General features: G+C 45.4%; 1 protein-coding gene across 1 annotated transcript; it reads left to right on the top strand.

Moving 5' to 3' along the window:
* Positions 1-4,625: 4,625 nt before the first annotated feature.
* LOC127548689 (transcription initiation factor TFIID subunit 8-like) lies at positions 4,626-14,526 on the top strand. Its single transcript, XM_051976202.1, has 2 exons — positions 4,626-5,503; positions 14,499-14,526. Exons 1-2 carry the CDS (start codon positions 4,626-4,628, stop codon positions 14,524-14,526), a joined length of 906 nt encoding a protein of 301 aa, XP_051832162.1.
* The last annotated feature ends 4,531 nt before the right edge of the window (positions 14,527-19,057 follow it).

The following is a 19,057-nucleotide window of genomic DNA, read 5'->3' as shown; positions in this document are numbered from 1 at the left end:
TTCTCTGTTTTCTTCCTTTTCTCTCTTTTTCTTCTCTTTCTTTCTTCCTCCTTCCCTCCATCCCTTACTTTCTTTCTCCTTCCTTTTATCCCTTTCCTTTTTATTCCCTCTCTCCCTCCCTCTTTTCTTTCTCTTCTTTTTCTCCCTTCTTCCCTCCTTTCTTTTCCTGTCTCTAGGCCCCATTATACTCTCCTTGGGGAAAAAAGGAAACCTGAACCAAATCCTTGTAACAAATATACGTAGCCAAGCAAAATAAATCTCCACCTCGGTGTGTATGAAAATGTTTGTCTTCTCCTGCATCGGAGCCCATCACTGCTCTGTTAAGAGATGGTAGCCAGCTTCACAATCAGTCCTATGGAATCGTTGTCTCCCCCCCCCCACTCCCCCCAGGTCTTCTGGGACTGGCCTTCTATCTACCATGGTCCTCTACTTTCTGTAACAGAAGAGGCAACCCAGGTTAGTTGACTTGCCCAAGATCACGCTCATTGGCCGGGGCCAGAGCTGAGAGGAATGGGCACCATTTTGAGCCTGAGTCCAGCTGAAAATCATTCCCTGGTACAGAATGTCAGTCCACTAACCCTTGGCCCTCCATCTCATCAAACGTGCCTCTTAGCAGTGCTAGTGCGGAGGAGGCTGACGGTGGCTCTGTCTACAGAGGTGGCCAGAGCCTTCTCCCAAAAGCAGACACGGCTTGTTGGACCCAAAGGTCCAGCCTCCGCAGAGGGGTTGGGAGGAGCCTGGCAGCCTGGCCCTGCCGCCCAGGCTCACCGGGGGCCCTGCTGTCCAAAAGGTGAGAGTGAGAACTCATGGCTCGGGCCCCTCCTCCTCACTGCTGGCATCTCGCCACTAGACAGAGCCAAGAACAGGCCTGAGTCTTCCTGCCAGGGCTGGCAGGGGTGATGGGCCAGTTCCCCCACCCATTTAGACTAGATCTGGGAAGTCTCTTTTTTTTTTTAAATAACTCTTTATTGACAGAAGCCATGCCAGGGTAATTTTTTACAGCATTATCCCTTGCATTCACTTCTGTTCCGATTTTTCCTCTCCCTCCCTCCAGCCCCTCCCCCAGATGGCAAGCAGTCCTTTACATGTTAAATAGGTTACAGTATATCCTAGATGCAATATATGTGTGCAGAACCGAACAGTTTTCTTGTTGCACAGGGAGAATTGAATTCAGAAGGTAGAAATAACCCTGGAAGAAAAACAAAAATGCAAGCAGTTTCTATTCATTTCCCAGTGTTCTTTTTCTGGGTGTAGCTGCTTCTGTCCATCTTTTAGATCTGGGAAGTCTCACACTGCTCCCTGGGTACTCCGTTTCCCCCACTGCTAATTGATGCTGTGCCCTGACTGATTGCTTGGGCCCGAGGGTTGAAGCAGGATCCCGGGGAAAGCAGGCCTGAGGGGGAACATTTGAGCTATGAGCAACCAACTGACCAATGGCCAACTCAAAAGCATTTCTGTTACTTAGGACCACAAGCCATCTATTCTTTTATCCCTTTTGCTTCTTGAGGAGATTTACCCACAATTCAATTCAATCAGCATTTATTAATCACTAACTATATATAAGGTGTTAGAGGTATTCGTGGCTTTAGTGAATGGAGAACGGGAAGACCTGATCTCTGGCGTGTGCTGGCTGTGTGGCCTGCAGCGGGAGCTTTGAGTCACTTGAATGGGCACCTTCCTGAGGCGCCCATTGAATTGAGATAAGTGAGGGGAGGGCACGAGAGGGACGAATTCTCGGAGGGGTGGAATGGAACGGGATCACCAGTACATAGAGAGAGCTTGCTTTGGCTAGGAGAAGGGAGAAGGTCACTTCGCCTCCTGAGTGAGATGGCTGGAAGAGAAAGTGATGGAGGACTTCTTAATGATGTGAGAAGGATGACGAGGAGGAGGAGGAGAAGCAGGAAAAGGAGGAGGAAGAAAAGGAGGAAAAGGAAGAGGAGGAGGAGGAGGAGGAGGAGAAGGAGGAGGAGGAGGAGGAGGAACAGGAGGAGGAAGAGGAAGAAGAGGAGGAGGAGGAGGAGGAGAAGGAAGAGGAGGAGGAGGAGGAGGAGGAGGAGGAGGAGGAGAAGAGGAGGAGGAGGAGGAGAGGAACAGGAGGAGGAGGAGGAACAGGAGGAGGAGGAGGAGGAGGAGGAGGAACAGGAGGAGGAGGAGGAGGAGGAGAAGGAGGAGGAAGAGGAGGAGGAGGAACAGGAGGAGGAGGAGGAACAGGAGGAGGAGGAGGAGGAGGAGGAGAAGGAGGAGGAGGAACAGGAGGAGGAGGAGGAAGAGGAGGAGGAGAAGGAGAAGGAGGAGGAGGAGGAGGAGGAACAGGAGGAAGAGGAGGAGGAGGAGGAAGAAGAGGAGGAAGAGGAGGAGGAGGAGAAGAGGAGGAGGAGGAGGAGGAGGAGGAAGAGGAGGAAGAGGAGGAGGAGGAGGAACAGGAGGAAGAGGAGGAGGAGGAGGAGGAACAGGAGGAGGAGGAGGAAGAGGAGAGGAGGAGGAGAGGAGAAGGAACAGGAGGAAGAGGAGGAACAGGAGGAGAGGAGGAGAGGAGGAGAGGAGGAGGAGGAAGAGGAGGAGGAGGAGGAGGAGGAGGAGGAACAGGAGGAGAGGAGGAGGAGGAACAGGAGGAGGAACAGGAGGAGGAGGAGGAGGAGGAGGAGGAGGAACAGGAGGAAGAGGAGGAGGAACAGGAGGAGGAACAGGAGGAAGAGGAAGAAGAGGAGGAGGAGAAGGAGGAAGAGGAGGAGGAGGAGGAGGAGGAGGAGGAGGAGGAGGAACAGGAGGAGGAGGAGGAGGAGGAGAGGAGGAGGAGGAACAGGAGGAACAGGAGGAGGAGGAGGAGGAGGAGGAGGAGGAGGAGGAGGAGGAACAGGAGGAACAGGAGGAGGAGGAGGAGGAGGAGAAGAGGAGGAAGGAGGAGGAGGAGGAGGAACAGGAGGAACAGGAGGAGGAGGAGGAGGAGGAGGAAGAAGAGGAGGAAGAGGAGGAGGAGGAGGAGGAGGAGGAAGAGGAGGAAGAGGAGGAGGAGGACAAGTAGTTTTCAGCAAATGATCTCAATTTTTCAGTGAAATATAAGGTCAGTTTCTCAGCTGAAAAGAGAGGGAGGGAAAGTCTTGGGAGGACTGAGAAAGGCTGAAAAGGTTTAGGGTAGTGACTGTGATGAATGGGATAGTGGGTCAATTAGTTTGGGCTTGATGGCTTCTAAGGTGCCTTCCTGTGGTGTTCTTCTTTTTCTAAAATATAATGACTCTTTCTGGGAGCAGGTTTCTTGGGGAGGTTTTCTGGAGGCAGCCTTAGTTTCAGCTCAGAGTAATAATCACCTCAAACGCAGCCAGGGATTTAAGTACAGTCTTTTATTGTCTCTTCCAAAATAGCCCGGTTAGTTTTTTTAGAGGCCTATCTCTCTGCTTGGTTCCAAGAGCTCTTGCAGCTTGTCCTTTGTCACCTCCAGCTCCCTCTGAATCTTGATTTTACTCCTCCAAATCCTTCCTTCTGCCCAACTGCAGTCTCTAGTTTGTCAATCTCCCAAAGCTCCTTTGTATGCTCTTTTAGAGGTGTAAACTCAAAGGTTGACTCCTCCTCCCAGAGTGGGAATCTCCCAACTTGTGAACTCTAATGTGTGAGCTAATGTGTCAACTCTCAAAGGTGTAAACACAAGCATTGTTTCTATCAATTCCATTGAGTTAACACTAGGATACTAACACCTTCCACATGTCCTGAAAGGACTTACAGAAGAATTGGCAAAGAAGGAAAGAAGTGCTATTAATTGAAGGGAGTGAGGAAGCCCCCTTCTTGCAGGAAGTAGCACCTGAGCTCTGCTTTGCAGACACTAATAAGGGGTGGTTGCTAATTAGTGGCAGAATGGGGGTTAGCACCTTGGGGGGGGGGTGCTGACCTTCAGCATCTCACCTTTCCCGGCCATGTTTTCCACCTTACCTTTCATGAACTCCTTTGGCTGTTGATATTTAGGGACTCCTCAGATTCATGCTGATTGCCTACATTTATAATGGAAGGTTAAAGGTGGAGTGAAGATAATAAACAAATCAATACAGATAGATAAAAACATAATGACTCAAACAAAGAGATATGAGAAGACACCTCTCTTATGGGCCAGAACTTGAAACAAGGTGTTAACTCAATGGAATTGATAGAAACAATGTTTGTGTTTACACCTTTGAGAGTTCACACATTAGTTCACAAGTTGGAAGATTTCAGAATTCAGTATGAGATTTGAGAGTTTACACCTCCCACAATCCCACTCTCGAAGGAGGAGTCAACCTTTGCGTTTACACCTCTAAAAGAGCATAAAAGGAGCTGAACTCAGTCAGGAGTCAGTTGAAGAGATTGAAAGCCAGAAGTCAGTCATTTCGGGAGATTGACAGAGCCAGAATTCAGTCGGGAGATTGAGAACCAAGATTCAGAGAACGATTATATTTTAGAAAAGAAGAGAATACCACATTTTGGCGCCCAATGTGGGGCTGAGAGGATCCTGATTCCAGTGGAAAAGCCTCCCATCCTGACCTCGGTAGAAAAGCCTCCAATCCTGATTTCAGATCCTGAATCCAGTGGAAAAATCTCCTCAACCCAGAAATTAGACCTTTTCAGGCTTGATTGGTTCTTCATTTGGGATTTTCTTCACAATGATACTGGGGAGATCAGGAAGCAAGCAGGCCACTACCCCTGCAGACAACTACTACCTGGCACGGAGGCGGACCTTGCAGATAGTTGTGAGCTCCTTGCTGATAGAGGCTGGGTTTGAGAGTGCGGAGAAAGCATGTGTGGAAATATTAACTGAGATGTTACAAAGCTACCTTTCAGAAATCGGGAAGAGTGCTAAGTCCTATTGTGAGCACACGGCCAGGACAAAGCCCACACTTTCAGATATTGTGGTCACGCTTGCTGAGATGGGTTTCAATGTGGAAACTCTCCCTGCATACGCTAAACGGTCTCAGAGGATGGTCATCACAGCACCACCAGTCACCAATCAGCCTGTGACTCCCAAAGCCCTGACTGCTGGACAGCACAAGTCTCACCCACCTCATATCCCTCGCCATTTTCCTGAATTCCCTGACCCCCACACGTACATCAAAACGCCGACATACCGTGAATTTGTGTCCGATTACCAGGTCCTTCGGGAAAAGGCTGCATCACAGAAGCGTGATATGGAACAGACACTTACTCATTTTATAGCCAAGACAGGTGAGACACAGAGTCTTTTCAAAGATGATGTCAACACATTTCCATTGATTGCTGCCCAGCCACTTGCCATTCCCTACCTGACCGCCCTTCTGCCCTCTGAACTGGAGATGCAGCAGATGGAAGAGACTGATTCTTCTGAACAAGATGAGCAGACAGACCCGGAGAACCTTCCTCTTCACATCAGTACGGATGAATCAGGAGCAGAAAAAGAGAATGCCTCTGCTCAACAGCAGAACACTTCCTTGTCAGGGAGCCGGGCTAGGGAGGAGAATCTTATTGATAACCCTTATCTACGACCTGTAAAGAAACCCAAGATCCAGTAGGAAGAAATGAATTAAGAATGAGGACATTCCATTCTGAATTTGTCTTCTCTGTCTTCTTGAAAGCAGGGAAGAAATGAGTTATTCACCATTAAGCTTAGGCCTAGAAAGAGTCTCCCTGAGCTTAGCAGACATTTTCCTTGTCTCTTTCTTCCTCAATTTCCACTTTTCCACCTTGAGGTATCTTAAAATAAAACGATCTCAACTTTTTGAGATTGCATGACATTATTTTAGCTGTGGGATTAACCCTTCCTCCAATAGAAATAACCTCTAGAATGCATTTGGCCAGAGGTCTCCCATGGCCCTATGGGTCACCTAGGACCTGGTTCCTCTTTTTGGATGAAAGAAAAAAACCTCAGTTGCAAAGGGATGCCCATGTCCATTCCCATTCCAGTTCAAAATCCCCAGAAAGGAGAGGGCTGGGTGGCCAAACTGGAATCCAATTGTTAAGTGTTTGGCTTCCGAGAAACAAGTTTTTAATAATGATGTCCCATGCAATCTGTATTGCGGGATACAAGGAGATGTAATGATTTCATTTTTTATTCCAGTTAAAACTCCTAGGAAACTGTATTCCAGACAACACTTTTATTGATCACCAGTACTTCTGGCCCTGGCCTCAAGGAAAGCAACTCATTCTATGGCCTGTAAAAGCCTGAGAAGCCCAGGCTGAAGAGGAAGCTCAATGGGTTGCTGGCTGAATCGCTTTTCTGCTTTGAGCCCTAGCACACTCAATGAGCCTTTGCTTTTTTTCCTGGACAGAAGGTGAAGCCTTATTTCTTTCCTCTGTAATCTCTGTCTCCTGAACAGGAGGTAATTTCTGAGGAAACTATGACTAGAATATTCCAAATTTTTCCTTTTCTTTTGGCCAGAAAACAGGTTCTCAAAGAAAATTCTGCATAAGCTTCTAAATATACTTTTGGCTGGACATTAATACAGGGAATTTTTTTTAATGCCAAGTGAAAACTACTGGATAGTCACACATATTTTAAATGAAAGAAATAAGGAATCTCCTGTGGTATTTTGCTTGAAATCCTTTTGGAGAGACAGTCTGGCACCATAATAATTTTATTCTCTCCTTCCCTTTCTCTTCTTTATTATCTACACTTCCTTTTCCTAATAACTAAAACTTCTGATCCTGATAGTGCTGCCCATAAACTTCCTGAGCAGCTATTTTGGTGGAGAGATTCTTTCTTAGGAGAAGAGAGCTGTTTGTTTGCAATCAAAGTGGCCACTAGGGCTCCCACTGGGCCTCAGAATACAGATTGACCTAAAGAAATGAGAGGTGGGGGCCTCCAAGATATAATACAAAAGACAGGTGGGGCATGATGGCAGCTGAGGTTACACCCAGAGAGTCTTTAGGTCAGGACTCTGATGTGACCAATCAGCCTAAAAGTTATCACATGACAGAAAGTGATTATAACTGGGGAGAATATAGGCTTTTTAAACCAACAAGGCAGTGTCCAGTGCAAACAGCTCCAATGTAATTGCCAAATGATGAGGAGAAATCCTAAAAGCAGTAAATAGAAGGAAATTAGATAGGTTAACTGCCTGAGAGAGAGAGAGGGTTTGCTTGTATTTCTACAGATGGAGAAGGAAACAGATGGGTGCCAACCAGCTGTATTCGCCTTGTCCATCAGAGAGAGACAGAAAAGGAGAAAAACCTCAAAGGAGAAGATCTAAGAAACATCTGACACTGAAGGAGCATGGCTGACAATGAGACTGTTAAAAGAACTTTAAAATCTTCAGGAATCATTGGATTCCCTAACACAAGATGAGACTGTTCCAGTTCTTGAAAACCAGCAGGAATCATTGGAGTCCTTGAGATGAAAAATTGTTGATGAGACTATTGCAGTACTTAAAAACTTGCAGGAATTATTGGATTCCTGGCACATGAACTAATGGACAATGGATTCCTTTTGGACTATTTCTAGGACTTATGGACACGTATAAATTCTCAGGTTGATTTATGTTATTTGTAACATCACTATTAGCCTGTGTTATGTTACTATGTGCTTATGTAATTTATGTAATTATGTGTAATGTCTCCCATATCGATGGATTTATGTATACCTGTTTCAAATGAGCTCCTTCAGAAACCCACTAATCTGATTTGATTTCCCATTTCCTTTGGTATTTTCATCTCCCTTCTGAAATATCAGGGAGGGTGTGACCACCTTCTTTTTATGGTGTTTTCACTTCTTTTTTGAGCAGTCAGGGAAGACATGATCATCTTTTTTGGGGTTCTCACTTCCTTGAGAAATGAGGGAGGTCATGACCACCTTATGTTCTAAATCAAAAGAAAGTGGGAGATGTTATGGGCCAGAACTAGAAACAAAGTGTTAACTCACTAGAATTGATAGAAGCAATGCTTGTGTTTACACCTTTGAGAGTTCACACATTAGTTCACAAGTTTGGGAGATTTCAGGATTCAGTATGAGATTCACAAGTTTACATCTCCCACAATCCCACTCTCGGAGGGGGAGTCAACCTTTGAATTTACACCTCTAAAAGAGCATAAAAGGAGCTGAGCTCAGTCAGGAGTCAGTTGAAGAGATTGAAAGCCAGAAGTCAGTCAGTTCGGGAGATTGACGGAGCCAGAATTCAGTTGGGAGATTGAGAACCAAGATTCAGAGAGAGCTGGAGGCTGAAGCTGGCAGACAAGCTGCAAGAGCTCTTGGAACCAAGAAGGGAGATAGGCCTCTAAGAAAACTAACTGGGCTATTTGGGAAGAGACAACAAAGAACTGGATTTTTACTCCTGGCTGCATTTGAAGTGATTATTACTCTGAACTGAACCTAAAGCTGCCTCCAGAAGCTCCCCAAGAAACCTGCCCCAGAGAACGATTATATTTTAGAAAAGAAGAGAACACCACACACCTCCAACACACTCCTTTGTGGAGGTGATGGGTCCAGAGGCATTGCATCTGGGATTGGTTTTTTAGACTTTTTCAATGCATTGATTGTGATGACTTTTTTCTCTTCTTTCTCTCTCTCTCTCTCTCTCTCTCTCTCTCTCTCTCTCTCTCTCTCTCTCTTTTTGGCTTTAAAAATACTATTTGTCATATAGGGTGGCTGAAAAGTAGAGGAGGAGAGATCTTGGGGGAAATTATGATGATGTAAAAAAACCTAAAATCAATGAAAACTTATTTGAAAAAAAGAAAATAAAGATGTAATGATTTTCTCATTCAAGTTCCTGGACCTCCTGAAATCTATCCATATCTAGGCCATCCAATTCTAGATATCTGAAAGGCAGTGGGAGTTGTAGGGTCGGAAGTCAGCAGAGAGATTGGCGCAGGAAGAATCATTAGCATAAATCAATGGGAGCCCATTTATCCTAGGTGAACTGCCCCAAGTCTATCCTAGACAGCCCAAAGGCCTCTTAAAAGGGTAAGAGTCGTCTTGTATAGATGACCTCTGATCTCCTCTTCTGGTTTACTAGGACCCAAGACCTTTTCCCAAGGGGTTGGGGAAAGGACATTGTAATGTAATGGGAAGGGCACTGGATTTGGAATTAAAAAAAAAATCCCAGCCCTGTCTCTGCTGCTTATTACCTCTGTGACTTTGGATAAGTAATTTCCCTATTCTGCCTCACTCTTCCTTCTCTGGAAAATGAGGAAGTCAGAGACCATGTAGTCTCTACTTAAAGCCAATTCCAACCCTAAATCCTATGTTCTTTAAGGTTCCAGTTTCAATGAAGCGCCAGGGAGATGATGTCTGAGAGGCACAGAATTAATCCGGTCTCCCTCCCATCCAATTTCCTAACACACATAAACACACACACACACACACACACACACACACACACACTCATGCTCACACACACTCACACACATTTACACAATCACTCACACAGTTACACAATCATTCACACACACACTCACACACACTCACACACACATTCACACACACACTCATACACTTACACAATCACTCACTCACACACACACACACATACACGTACTCAAAGACCTCACTTGGAGCCTGCTGCTCTAGGGGAGACATTTTCAGGCAGGTCCAGGACCCTGGACAGCGCTTGCTCACAGTCACAGCTAGGATGCTGTGACCCCCAGCTCTCCCACCTGGAAGGCTTCCGGGATGGGGGCATGATGGGAGGCGCCGAGAAAGGACTCAGCAATGCAGCAGTGTCCTAGTCTGCCTCCTTCCTCCTTGGAGACACGGGAGGGGGGAAGGGGGGGGACCATTTGCTGCAATCTCAGCTCTGGGGAGAACTGCAGTAGGCAACTTTTGAGCATTTTTTTCAAAGTCAGTGCAGAGTTGTATTTGGCTGCAGTCTTAAGTACCTTGTATTCTAATGATTTTTGGGTTCTAGCCCAGCCCCTTTCCGCCTCCTGTCTCTCATTAAGAATGCGGAGCAGGAGAGCTTTTAAAGGCATTAATGTCAGGGAAGCTCCAGAAGGGAGGTGACCTCCAAAATCTCCTTCCTTGTGGGGGGGGGGGCGGGAAGGGCTGTGATGTCATCTGCAGTTCATCCCCCCCCCCAAGTCTCTGGTGTAGGAGAGAACTGCTTCATTTCAAAAGGCGCTCAGCAGGGAGATTATCTGCCCAGAGTCATGAAGCATCACAGCGGAGGCCTCAGGCTCCCAGGGTGATCATTCCTGGATCCCTGGCTGGGGGTGGGGAGGAGGGTTCTGCTCTCTGCTTCTGCGGGCTGGCCCAGGTGGGCTCTAGAGATGCTCTTCCACATCACATCCCTCCCAGGGGTCAGCCTGCCTCGAAATCCCTCTGCTCTGGGAGGACAGAGCAGCAACAGGAACCAGGGAACCTCTCTTAGCTCCCATCGCATTTACCTGGGACCTTCCCTTACAGCATCCTCATGGGGGCCTTGGTACAAAGCCTGACTCGCTCGTTTTACTGGTGAGCACCAGGCTTTGCTCACCAATTATATGAAAAGTAAATGTCAGGTCTGGAACCTTACTTCTCCTTCCCTGCCTCTTATACCAGTGAGATCATGGCTGAGAGACCCAAGCCAGTCCCTGTTCCTACTTAGCTATTTGTCCAGGTTCATTGTTGGGAAGGCCAATCCCTGCCTAAGGGAGGTAGGGGCTATTATTTTCACATTTGTTGACTCATTATTCCCACCAGCACAATTTTACAAATTTTGGGCTCTATCCTAGGGTTTTCCCCCCAAAAAAAGGGGAGCAGTAAAAAGGAGAGCAGTAATAAAGGGAGGCCTGGCTGCCCCAGAATCTGTTACAGAACACAAAGATAAGGAGGTACTAACCAGCTGATTTTCACATTTGTTGACTCATTAGTCCCACTAGCACAATTTTACTAACTTTTGAGCTCTATCCTAATCTTTTTTCCCAGAAAAGGGGAGCAGTAAAAGAGGGAGCCCTTGTTGCCCCAGAATCTGTTACATAACATATGAGATGAGGAGGTACTAAACAGCTTCTGATCATCTCCCTCCAGGTTTCATATTCTTTTAAAAAAAATTCAATAGTTTTTTTTTTATTTTTCCAATTATATGTAAAGATAATTTTCAGCATTCATTTTTGTAAAGTTTTGAGTTCTAAGATTTTTTCTCCCTCCTCCCACTTCCCAAGACAGCACTCAATCTGATGTAGGTTAGACAAGTACAATTAGTTTGTAATATATTTCCATATTAGTCATGTTGTGAAAGAAAAAGCAAAACTAAAGGAAAAACAAAAAACAAAAAAAGAAAAAGCAAATAAAATACCACCATATTATGCTTTGATCTGCATTCAGTCTCCATAGTTTTCTGGATGGCATTTTCCATCCCAAGTCTATTGGAAATGACCTGAATCAGCTCACTGTTGAAAAGACCCAAGTCCATCACAGTTGATCATCACGTAATCTTGTTGTTGCCGTGTACAATCTTCTCATGGTTCTACTTACTTCCCTCAGCATCCGTTCCTATTGGTCTCTCCAGGCCCCCTGAAACCCTCCTGCTGATCATTTCTTATAGAACAATTATATTCCATATAATTCATATTTACTCAACCATTCCCCAACTGATGGGCATCCACTCCATTTCCAATTCCTTGCCTCTACAAAAAGGGCCACTACAAGCATTTTTTAAAAATGCACATGTGGGGCTTTCCCCTTCTTTTCTGGTCTTTTCTGATGAAGAGGAAGTCTCCTCCTCTATGTGTATGAATTTCTTTAAGCTCCTATTACACGTGAGCACTTAGCCGCCAAAGCCAGTGTTCTTTGCTCAGTCCTCACTCTCTCTGTGGCTCATCCTCCCATCCTTAATATTCCCTTCTCTGGAAGCTAATGGAGTACCCTTTTCTCCTGCTTCTCCTCCTACCTCTCTGAACACTCCTGTCCTTTTGCTGACTTCCATGAAAATCACCCCCTCTTGACCCCGGACATTTTCTCTGGCGGTCTCCCACTTTTGCAATATTGACCTTCCCAGCTTCCCAAATCCCACCTTCTACAGGAAGTCTTCCTCAATCCCTCTTAATTCCAGTGCCTTCCTCTGTTAATTATTTCCTATTTATCCTCATTATAGCTTGTTTATATACGTTTGCGTATTGTGTCCCTTATTAGATCGTAAGCCTCTTGAGGGCAGAGACTGTCTTGCCCCTTTTGGGATCCCCAGGGCTTAGCCCAGTGCCTGGCACACAGTAGGTACTCAATAACAATTGGACCCGGCCAGAATAAACTTACTCCTTTGTTTCTACTGATGTAATATGATTTTGTGGTCCCCTGATTTTAGGGGGAGCTTCTGTTCATGGCCTCCCGTGGTTTGCTGACAAACTGCCTCCTTAGCAGGACATTGATGCGTTTTTCTGCCTCGGGGGAGTTGGGATTATGGAAAATTTAAGGTAGTTTCCCAAAAGTCTCCTGATTGATCCAGCCATCAGCAGGAGGTAATTAGAAAGTGTTAACAAATGACCAAATGAAATCAAGTCCAACAGGGGCCAAGGAATGAGAAAACCTGAAGGAGGCTGTATTGGAGAATAAGCGGAGCCGGTTCAAGAACTACTGGTTCTCGAGGATGGCAGAGTGAAAGAGGTTCTCACCTCTAAATAGATCCAACTTGCACGAATTTCCCCAAAGCTCCTATTAAGCACCTTTTACTTCCCGGGCGCCGTGCTATGCCCTGGACAGTCTGGGAGGGAAGGGAAGAACCAGAGACCTAGACTGATATCCATGAAATGGAAAAACACCAAAGAAAGATCTCTGGGTCACTTGGGAGACTTTATAGAAAGACATTAATGGGAATTACACAGAATAAGGTAATGCAGAAAGGTTGCGATCTACACTTGTGAAGGGCTTATCCGGGGTTACACACTAGGAAGTATCTGAGCCCAGGTTTGAACTTTTATGAAGATGAGGCTTTCTGATTCCAAGTCCAGTCCCCTAGCCGCTCCTGGTTGGAAATTCATCTCCTTGACTAATCCAACAGGCTGTGAGCAATTACTTAGACTAGCAGGTCTCCTGAAATCTTGATTCAGTATCAAGGACAGCCTCGAAAAGAAATAAAATCACAAAAAAGCAGTGTGTGTGTGTGTGTGTGTGTGTGTGTGTGTGTGTATGAGAGAGAGAGAGAGTCTGTGTGTGTGTGTGTGTGAGTGTGTGAGAGAGAAAGAGAGAGTGTGTGTGTGTCTGTGTGTGAGTGTGTGTATGTGTGAGTGTGTGTTTGAGTGTCTGTGTGTGTGTGAGAGAGAGTGTCTGTGTGTGTGTGAGTGTGTGTATGTGTGAGTGTGTGTGAGAGAGTGTCTGTGTGTGTGTGTGTGTGTGTGTGTGTGAGTGTGTGTATGTGAGAGTGTCTCTGTGTGTGTGTGAGTGTGAGTGTGTGTATGTGAGAGTGTCTGTGTGTGTGTGTGTATGTGAGAGTGTCTCTGTGTGTGTGTGAGTGTGAGTGTGTGTATGTGAGAGTGTCTCTGTGTGTGTATGTGTGTGAGAGAGTGTCTGTGTGTGTGTGAGTGTGTGTGTGAGTGTGAGTGTGTGTATGTGAGAGTGTCTCTGTGTGTGTGAGTGTGTGTGTGTGTGGGAGCAGGATCTGAGAGGGAAGGGGTTTTAGTGACCTTGTACCCCGGGCTGCAGCTGAAAAGCACTGCCCCAAATCTAGAAGATTCAGAACCAGCATCAGAGACAGGTGTGAACCTGGACCTTCGTGATTCCCTCTACAGAATCTGTAGCATCCAGATTTCACTAAAGACCACCAGGACGGAAGCCCCTGCCTGCTCACCCCATTTTCAGACAGCAGCTCACTTAGAATTGTTCTCTTCTGCAAGCTGGACTCTTTCTCTCTGGTCTCTGTCTCTGTCTCTCTCTGTCTCTGTCTCTGTCTGTCTCTTCTCTGTCTCTCTGTCTCTGTCTCTGTCTCTGTCTTTGTCTCTCTGTCTCTCTCTGTTTCTCTCTCTGTCTCTCTGTCTCTCTCTCTCTCTCTCTCTCTCTCTCTCTCTCTCTCTCTCTCTCTCTCTCTCTCTCTCTCTGAAATTTCCATGTATTTCTGCTCAGTTCTGCTCCTGGGGCCAAGCAGACCTTCTTCCCCAGGACAGGCAGCCCTTAGAAGTCTTTCACTATTTAGACAGTGCCTACTATGTGCCAGGCACTATGCTAAATACTTTTTTCTCTTCATTTGCCACAAGGATTTGGGGAATACACACTGGACAGAGTATTAAGCTCCTCGCTTCCCTCAAGGCTGCTTCCAAGAGAGGCTGCCTGCTGGGTTGGGGGGCAGAAGTCTCTCAGCCCTGCAGAGCTCCCCCATTCTAGGGGACCCTCCAATGCTAACCCTCACCTCTGTGCACTGGTCACAGGTCAAGTTCCTGTTGAAGCTGTAAAGACCTTTAAATACCTTCTGGTTAGAATGAATTCCTTACAAAGCTGTTGCTATCCAGAGAAAATAGGCTAAGGACACAAAGCCCAGATCTCTTCCCATCAGGTCAGCAGAATGCCCACAGAAAGATGCTGTTCCATCTTTCAATCACATCCAGCACTGATTTCTGCCTCCTTGGCTAATGACCTTGGGCACGAGGCCAGTTCTGGATCTCAAGAGACAGAAACGCAGCCTTAGCCATCTCTAATCCAACCCTGGGGTTTATTAATAGCAAATGACCCATTAGTGAAACACAGACAAGGGTACAAGGAATATATTCGCTCCCCCCTCACCAGCACCCATGGGTGTTAATTTTGTTTTAGTACCTGGAATGAAACTTCAAACATGGCTACATCCCAGGACATCAGCTCTGCCAAGAACTATAGACAAAACCAGTGTACCAAAGGGGTCAGTTGTTGAATTGTTTCTGTTGTGCCTCTCTCTTTGTGACCCCATTTGGGGTTTTAGAGGGATTTGCCGTTTCCTTTTCTAGATCATTTTACAGATGAGGAAACTGAGGTAAATAGGGTTAAGTGACTTGCCCATAGTCGCCCATCTAATAAATGTTTAAAGTCAGATGGCAGTCTATCTACTGCACTGTCCTAATGAGACTATGGTCTGGGCTAAAATTATTGAAGTAGACAGAGGAAACCTGTCAGATTCTCGATGGGCAGATCCCAGGTGCCTTTGAAATCACAGAAGAGATATAGGGGTGGGGAGAATTCCTGTGGGGTCAGGGCCAGATTATCATTCTCGATGGCTCTAGCCACCTGTTTCTTCCCTTATTCCTCTGGGACAATGGACTCCATCCATTCAGATAACATCACCTTGGAAAAGATTCAAAGTTGACTTTGTCAGAAATAAGGAGCCTTTCCTGGCCAAGCAAATGTGAAGGGTGATGATGGCCAGCAGTTCTCCAAAGCTCGCAGATGGAAGGAGGTCGGAGAAGACTTCAGAAGTCATTTAGGTCACAGCTAAGCAGGGACTCTCATCCAGCCCTGACTCAAAGGCTACAAGTTGCCTACCGAGATGAGCATTCCGTTTTGGACACTTCCGATCGGTCATTAACAATTTCTTCTTTATATTCAGCTGAATCTGCCTCCCTGGAGCCTCCAGTCTTCAGTTCGGCTTCTGCCCAATAGGGTCAAACAGGAAAAAAGTTGATTCTTCTTTGTAAAGTCCAGAATGCTCTCTCAGCCACAGCTTAGTGGCTTTCTGCTAATACACTTCTTGTTCACGATGGCCCTTTAGGTATTTAAAGATGGTGATGGAACCACTTCAAGTCTCCTCTCTTCTAGACAGAACATTCACAATTCCTTCCACTGGTAACGCTTCGTTGCTACAATTTGATCTAAAAGGTCCTACTCTGGGGCCCCAAGGACCCTCATCTCCTTCGAGGTTAGCCTGATGGCTAGATGCTAGGGCAGAAAATGCCCCCCGCAAAATGCTTTTGTCTGTTCTCTCAGTGGATGAGTCTGGGATATCCGAAAAGGAGATTCCTCGACCTGCATGGGCGGGACCTCTGATGTCCCACCACAGTGATTTTGTGGTTTCTTTCACCCTTTGCATAGACTGTTCCTTCCCAATTCACTTTCAGCAGCAATTCAGTTATTTTTCAGTCATGTCCAACTTTTCATGACCCCATTTGGGGTCTTCTTGGCAAAGATACTGGAACGGCTTGTTATTTCCTTCTCCAATTCATTTTACAAATGAGGAAACTGAGGCGAATGGGTTAAAAAATATTTGTCTAAAATCACCCGGCAAGGTCAGATTCAAACCCATGAAGATGATTCTTCCTGACGCCAGGCCTGGCGCTCTATCTCCTGGGTCACCTAGCTGCCAAACATTAATTAAAATCCTACTCCCTGCCTTGCATTATGCTCAGCACAAATGGAGACATCAATAAAGAGGAAAGGGAACAAGCATTCATTAAAAAGCTGCTATTTGCCAAGCACTGTGCTAAGTGCTTAATAAATATTATTTTGATCCTAACAGTAACTCTGAGAAGTAGACGCTATTATTAGCCCAATTTTACAGGTGAGGAAACTGAGGCAGACAGAGGTAAAGTGTGTTGCCTATAGCTAGTAGTGTCTGAGGTGGGATTTGAACTTGAGTCTAGCATTCCATCCCATACATTATCTCCCCCCCCAACCAAGTTAAGGTTTAATAATTAATTATTAATTATTAAGATTAATAAGATTTATTGTGCTGCTAACAGAGGGCTTAGTTCCAAAAGAAGTTAGCAAAAAAACAGGAGCAAGAAGAGAGATCAAAGTGAGAGATCAAGTGCTTCACGTCATGGATATGCTCATTTTCCGGCTCAGAGGTGGAGACGGGGAGTAGTCTGGCTGTCCATCAGCCTTTGCTGCTTCTCACACATTAACTCCTTTGACCTTATATCAGCTCTGGGAGGTCAGTAGTACAGATATCCCATTTGACAAGCGAGACAGACTCAAGCTCCAGCGGCTCGCTCACAATTAGTGTCAGGTTTTGTCACAGAAAAAGTGACCCTTTTTCTTCCTGATTCCAAGGATGCTGCTCTTTGAACGATGTGCTCATCGGTGATGAGCAAAGACATAGAGGAGGCTCTTCAGGGCGCAGGAGTGCATCTGATCGCTGCCCCTCCGTCCAGGGACTTTGGAGAGAGCTCTCCGCCAGGAGGGAGTCCGTGATCCGGGAACTGGGACAAGAGCTATCCCACTGGTCCCCAGAAGATTGTGTTTGTGTGGGGAGGTGGGGGGAGTCTATTGGATGAGAGCCATAGCTCCCAGAATAAGGGAGTGCCCTAGTCAGAACACACATGTTGTATTGGGTTCCAGCCATCACAGTTAACGAGCAAGGTCAAGGACACTGGGGTCCACGCCATAGGGAGAAGGGTTGGTGCAATAGGTATGTTTAACCTGAAGAAGAGAAAACGCAAGGCTTACAAGGGTTTGGAAGGGCCATCATGTGAAAGGACTTAACCCGTTGTGCTAGGCACCAGGGTGCAGAACAGGTGCGATGGGCTGAAATTACAAAGAGGGTGATTTAGGATAGATGTAAGGAAACACTTTCTACTGATTAAAGCTGCCCACTGTGTCAGGTAGTGAGCTTCCTGTCACTGGAAGGCTTCAAGCAGAAGCTAGACAAGCATTTGTTGGAGATATTGTAGTGGAGGATTTGGGTTGGGCTAGAGGCCCCTTTTAGGATTTTGTGATGTCTTTTCCTACAATGAAGTTGCCATCTAGTGGGAGTAATGAGATGTGTCCTCCCTAGATAAATATTATATCATATATTATAATATATATGATGTGCTATATTACAGTATATATCATATACTATATGTAACATATAATATATACTATATTAATATTATAGTATGTTATATAATGTTAATATAATAATATATTTTATTATAGAATATTTTAATAATATATATTATATGACATACTATTATATTATATATAGTATCTATTACAGTAATATTTAATAATAATCAATAATTAATAAATTATTAATAAATATTAATATTTAATATATTGTTCTATATATTATACATATACATGTATATATATTACATTATACATACACATGTATGTGTATAATGTAATATATGTATTATTATCTATAATAATATGTTATATATACTTTATATATTCATACACAAACACACACACACACATAACCAAGTGGGGCTTGGCCTGGGACCAACTGTTGACCAATTAATGAGAGCCAGAGGGATTTGGGTTTAAGACATGGACCTTAAGAAAAAACTAACTCACAAACCTCCAGATATCTTGCAAGGAGTCAGTGATTAAAACATACATACGTTCTTTTGGGCAGAACATCCACAGGTAAGAATATGATACCCCTTGTGGACAGAGGAAAGGGAGAAGAAAGGAGAGAAGAGAAAAGAAGGGGAGAAGAAAGAAGAAAGGAAAGGAAAGGAAAACAAATGAAAAAAAGGGGGAGAAGAAGAGGTGTGTTGCCCAACTGACCGATTCCAGTTGGATCCCCAGTGGGGCCGTGTCTACTCCTACTCACAGAGTTGTTGTTTGTCCTTTGTTCTTTTTTTTTTTTGTCCTTTGTTCTGGAAGAGGACCACGATGCTTCATTTCTTACCTAGCCTTCATCACTGAATGGGTGTTGCCTCTGTTAGACCGAGAGCTGTTAAAGATCTTAGTTTTAGAAGGTCGCGGTCTCCCATTGCATCCAGGGCCCTCTCCGGTGGTCCTGACCTATATCTGGCACCCAGAGGTGGAGGGGGAAATGAGGCAGGTGACCTCTCCCCGCCCTCCCTCACTGCAATCCGATTCACTCGCATGGCATGACATCACCTCCCTGACGCCACGGCCCTCTTGGAAATGAAGGACAAACAACAACATACATGCATATATACAGAAGGATGAATAAGCTCAGAAGACGGAATGATCTCTCCCAATTAGGGAGTTTAGGAAGACATCATGAAGGTGAAAGAACAGGTAGGACAGGGCAGCTAGGTGGGGCAGTGGATAGAGCACCAGCCCTGAAATCAGGAGGACCTGAGTTCAAATCCTGCCTCAGACACTTAATCCTAGCTGTGTGATCCTGGGCAAGTCACTTAACCCCCATTGCCTCAGGGAAAAAATTAGGCAGGATCTCAATGGGAAGAAATATAGAAAGGCTGTTGTTTTTGTTCAGTTATTTTCAGTTATTTCCACTCTTCATGCCACCATTTAGAGTTTTTCTTAGTAAGACACTGGAGTAGTTTCCTTCTCTAG

Source organism: Antechinus flavipes, chromosome 1, assembly GCF_016432865.1.
Source record: "Antechinus flavipes isolate AdamAnt ecotype Samford, QLD, Australia chromosome 1, AdamAnt_v2, whole genome shotgun sequence".
Lineage (NCBI taxonomy): Eukaryota > Metazoa > Chordata > Mammalia > Dasyuromorphia > Dasyuridae > Antechinus > Antechinus flavipes.
This window is presented reverse-complemented; position numbering and strand designations above follow the sequence as displayed.

Coding starts and splice junctions, on each gene's coding strand:
- LOC127548689 (XM_051976202.1), top strand. CDS start 4,626: ATGATACTGGGGAGATCAGGAAGCAAGCAGGCCACTACCCCTGCAGAC. Junction 5,504..14,498: donor GTAAAGAAACCCAAGATCCA/GTAGGAAGAAAT, acceptor GGATCTCAAGAG/ACAGAAACGCAGCCTTAGCC.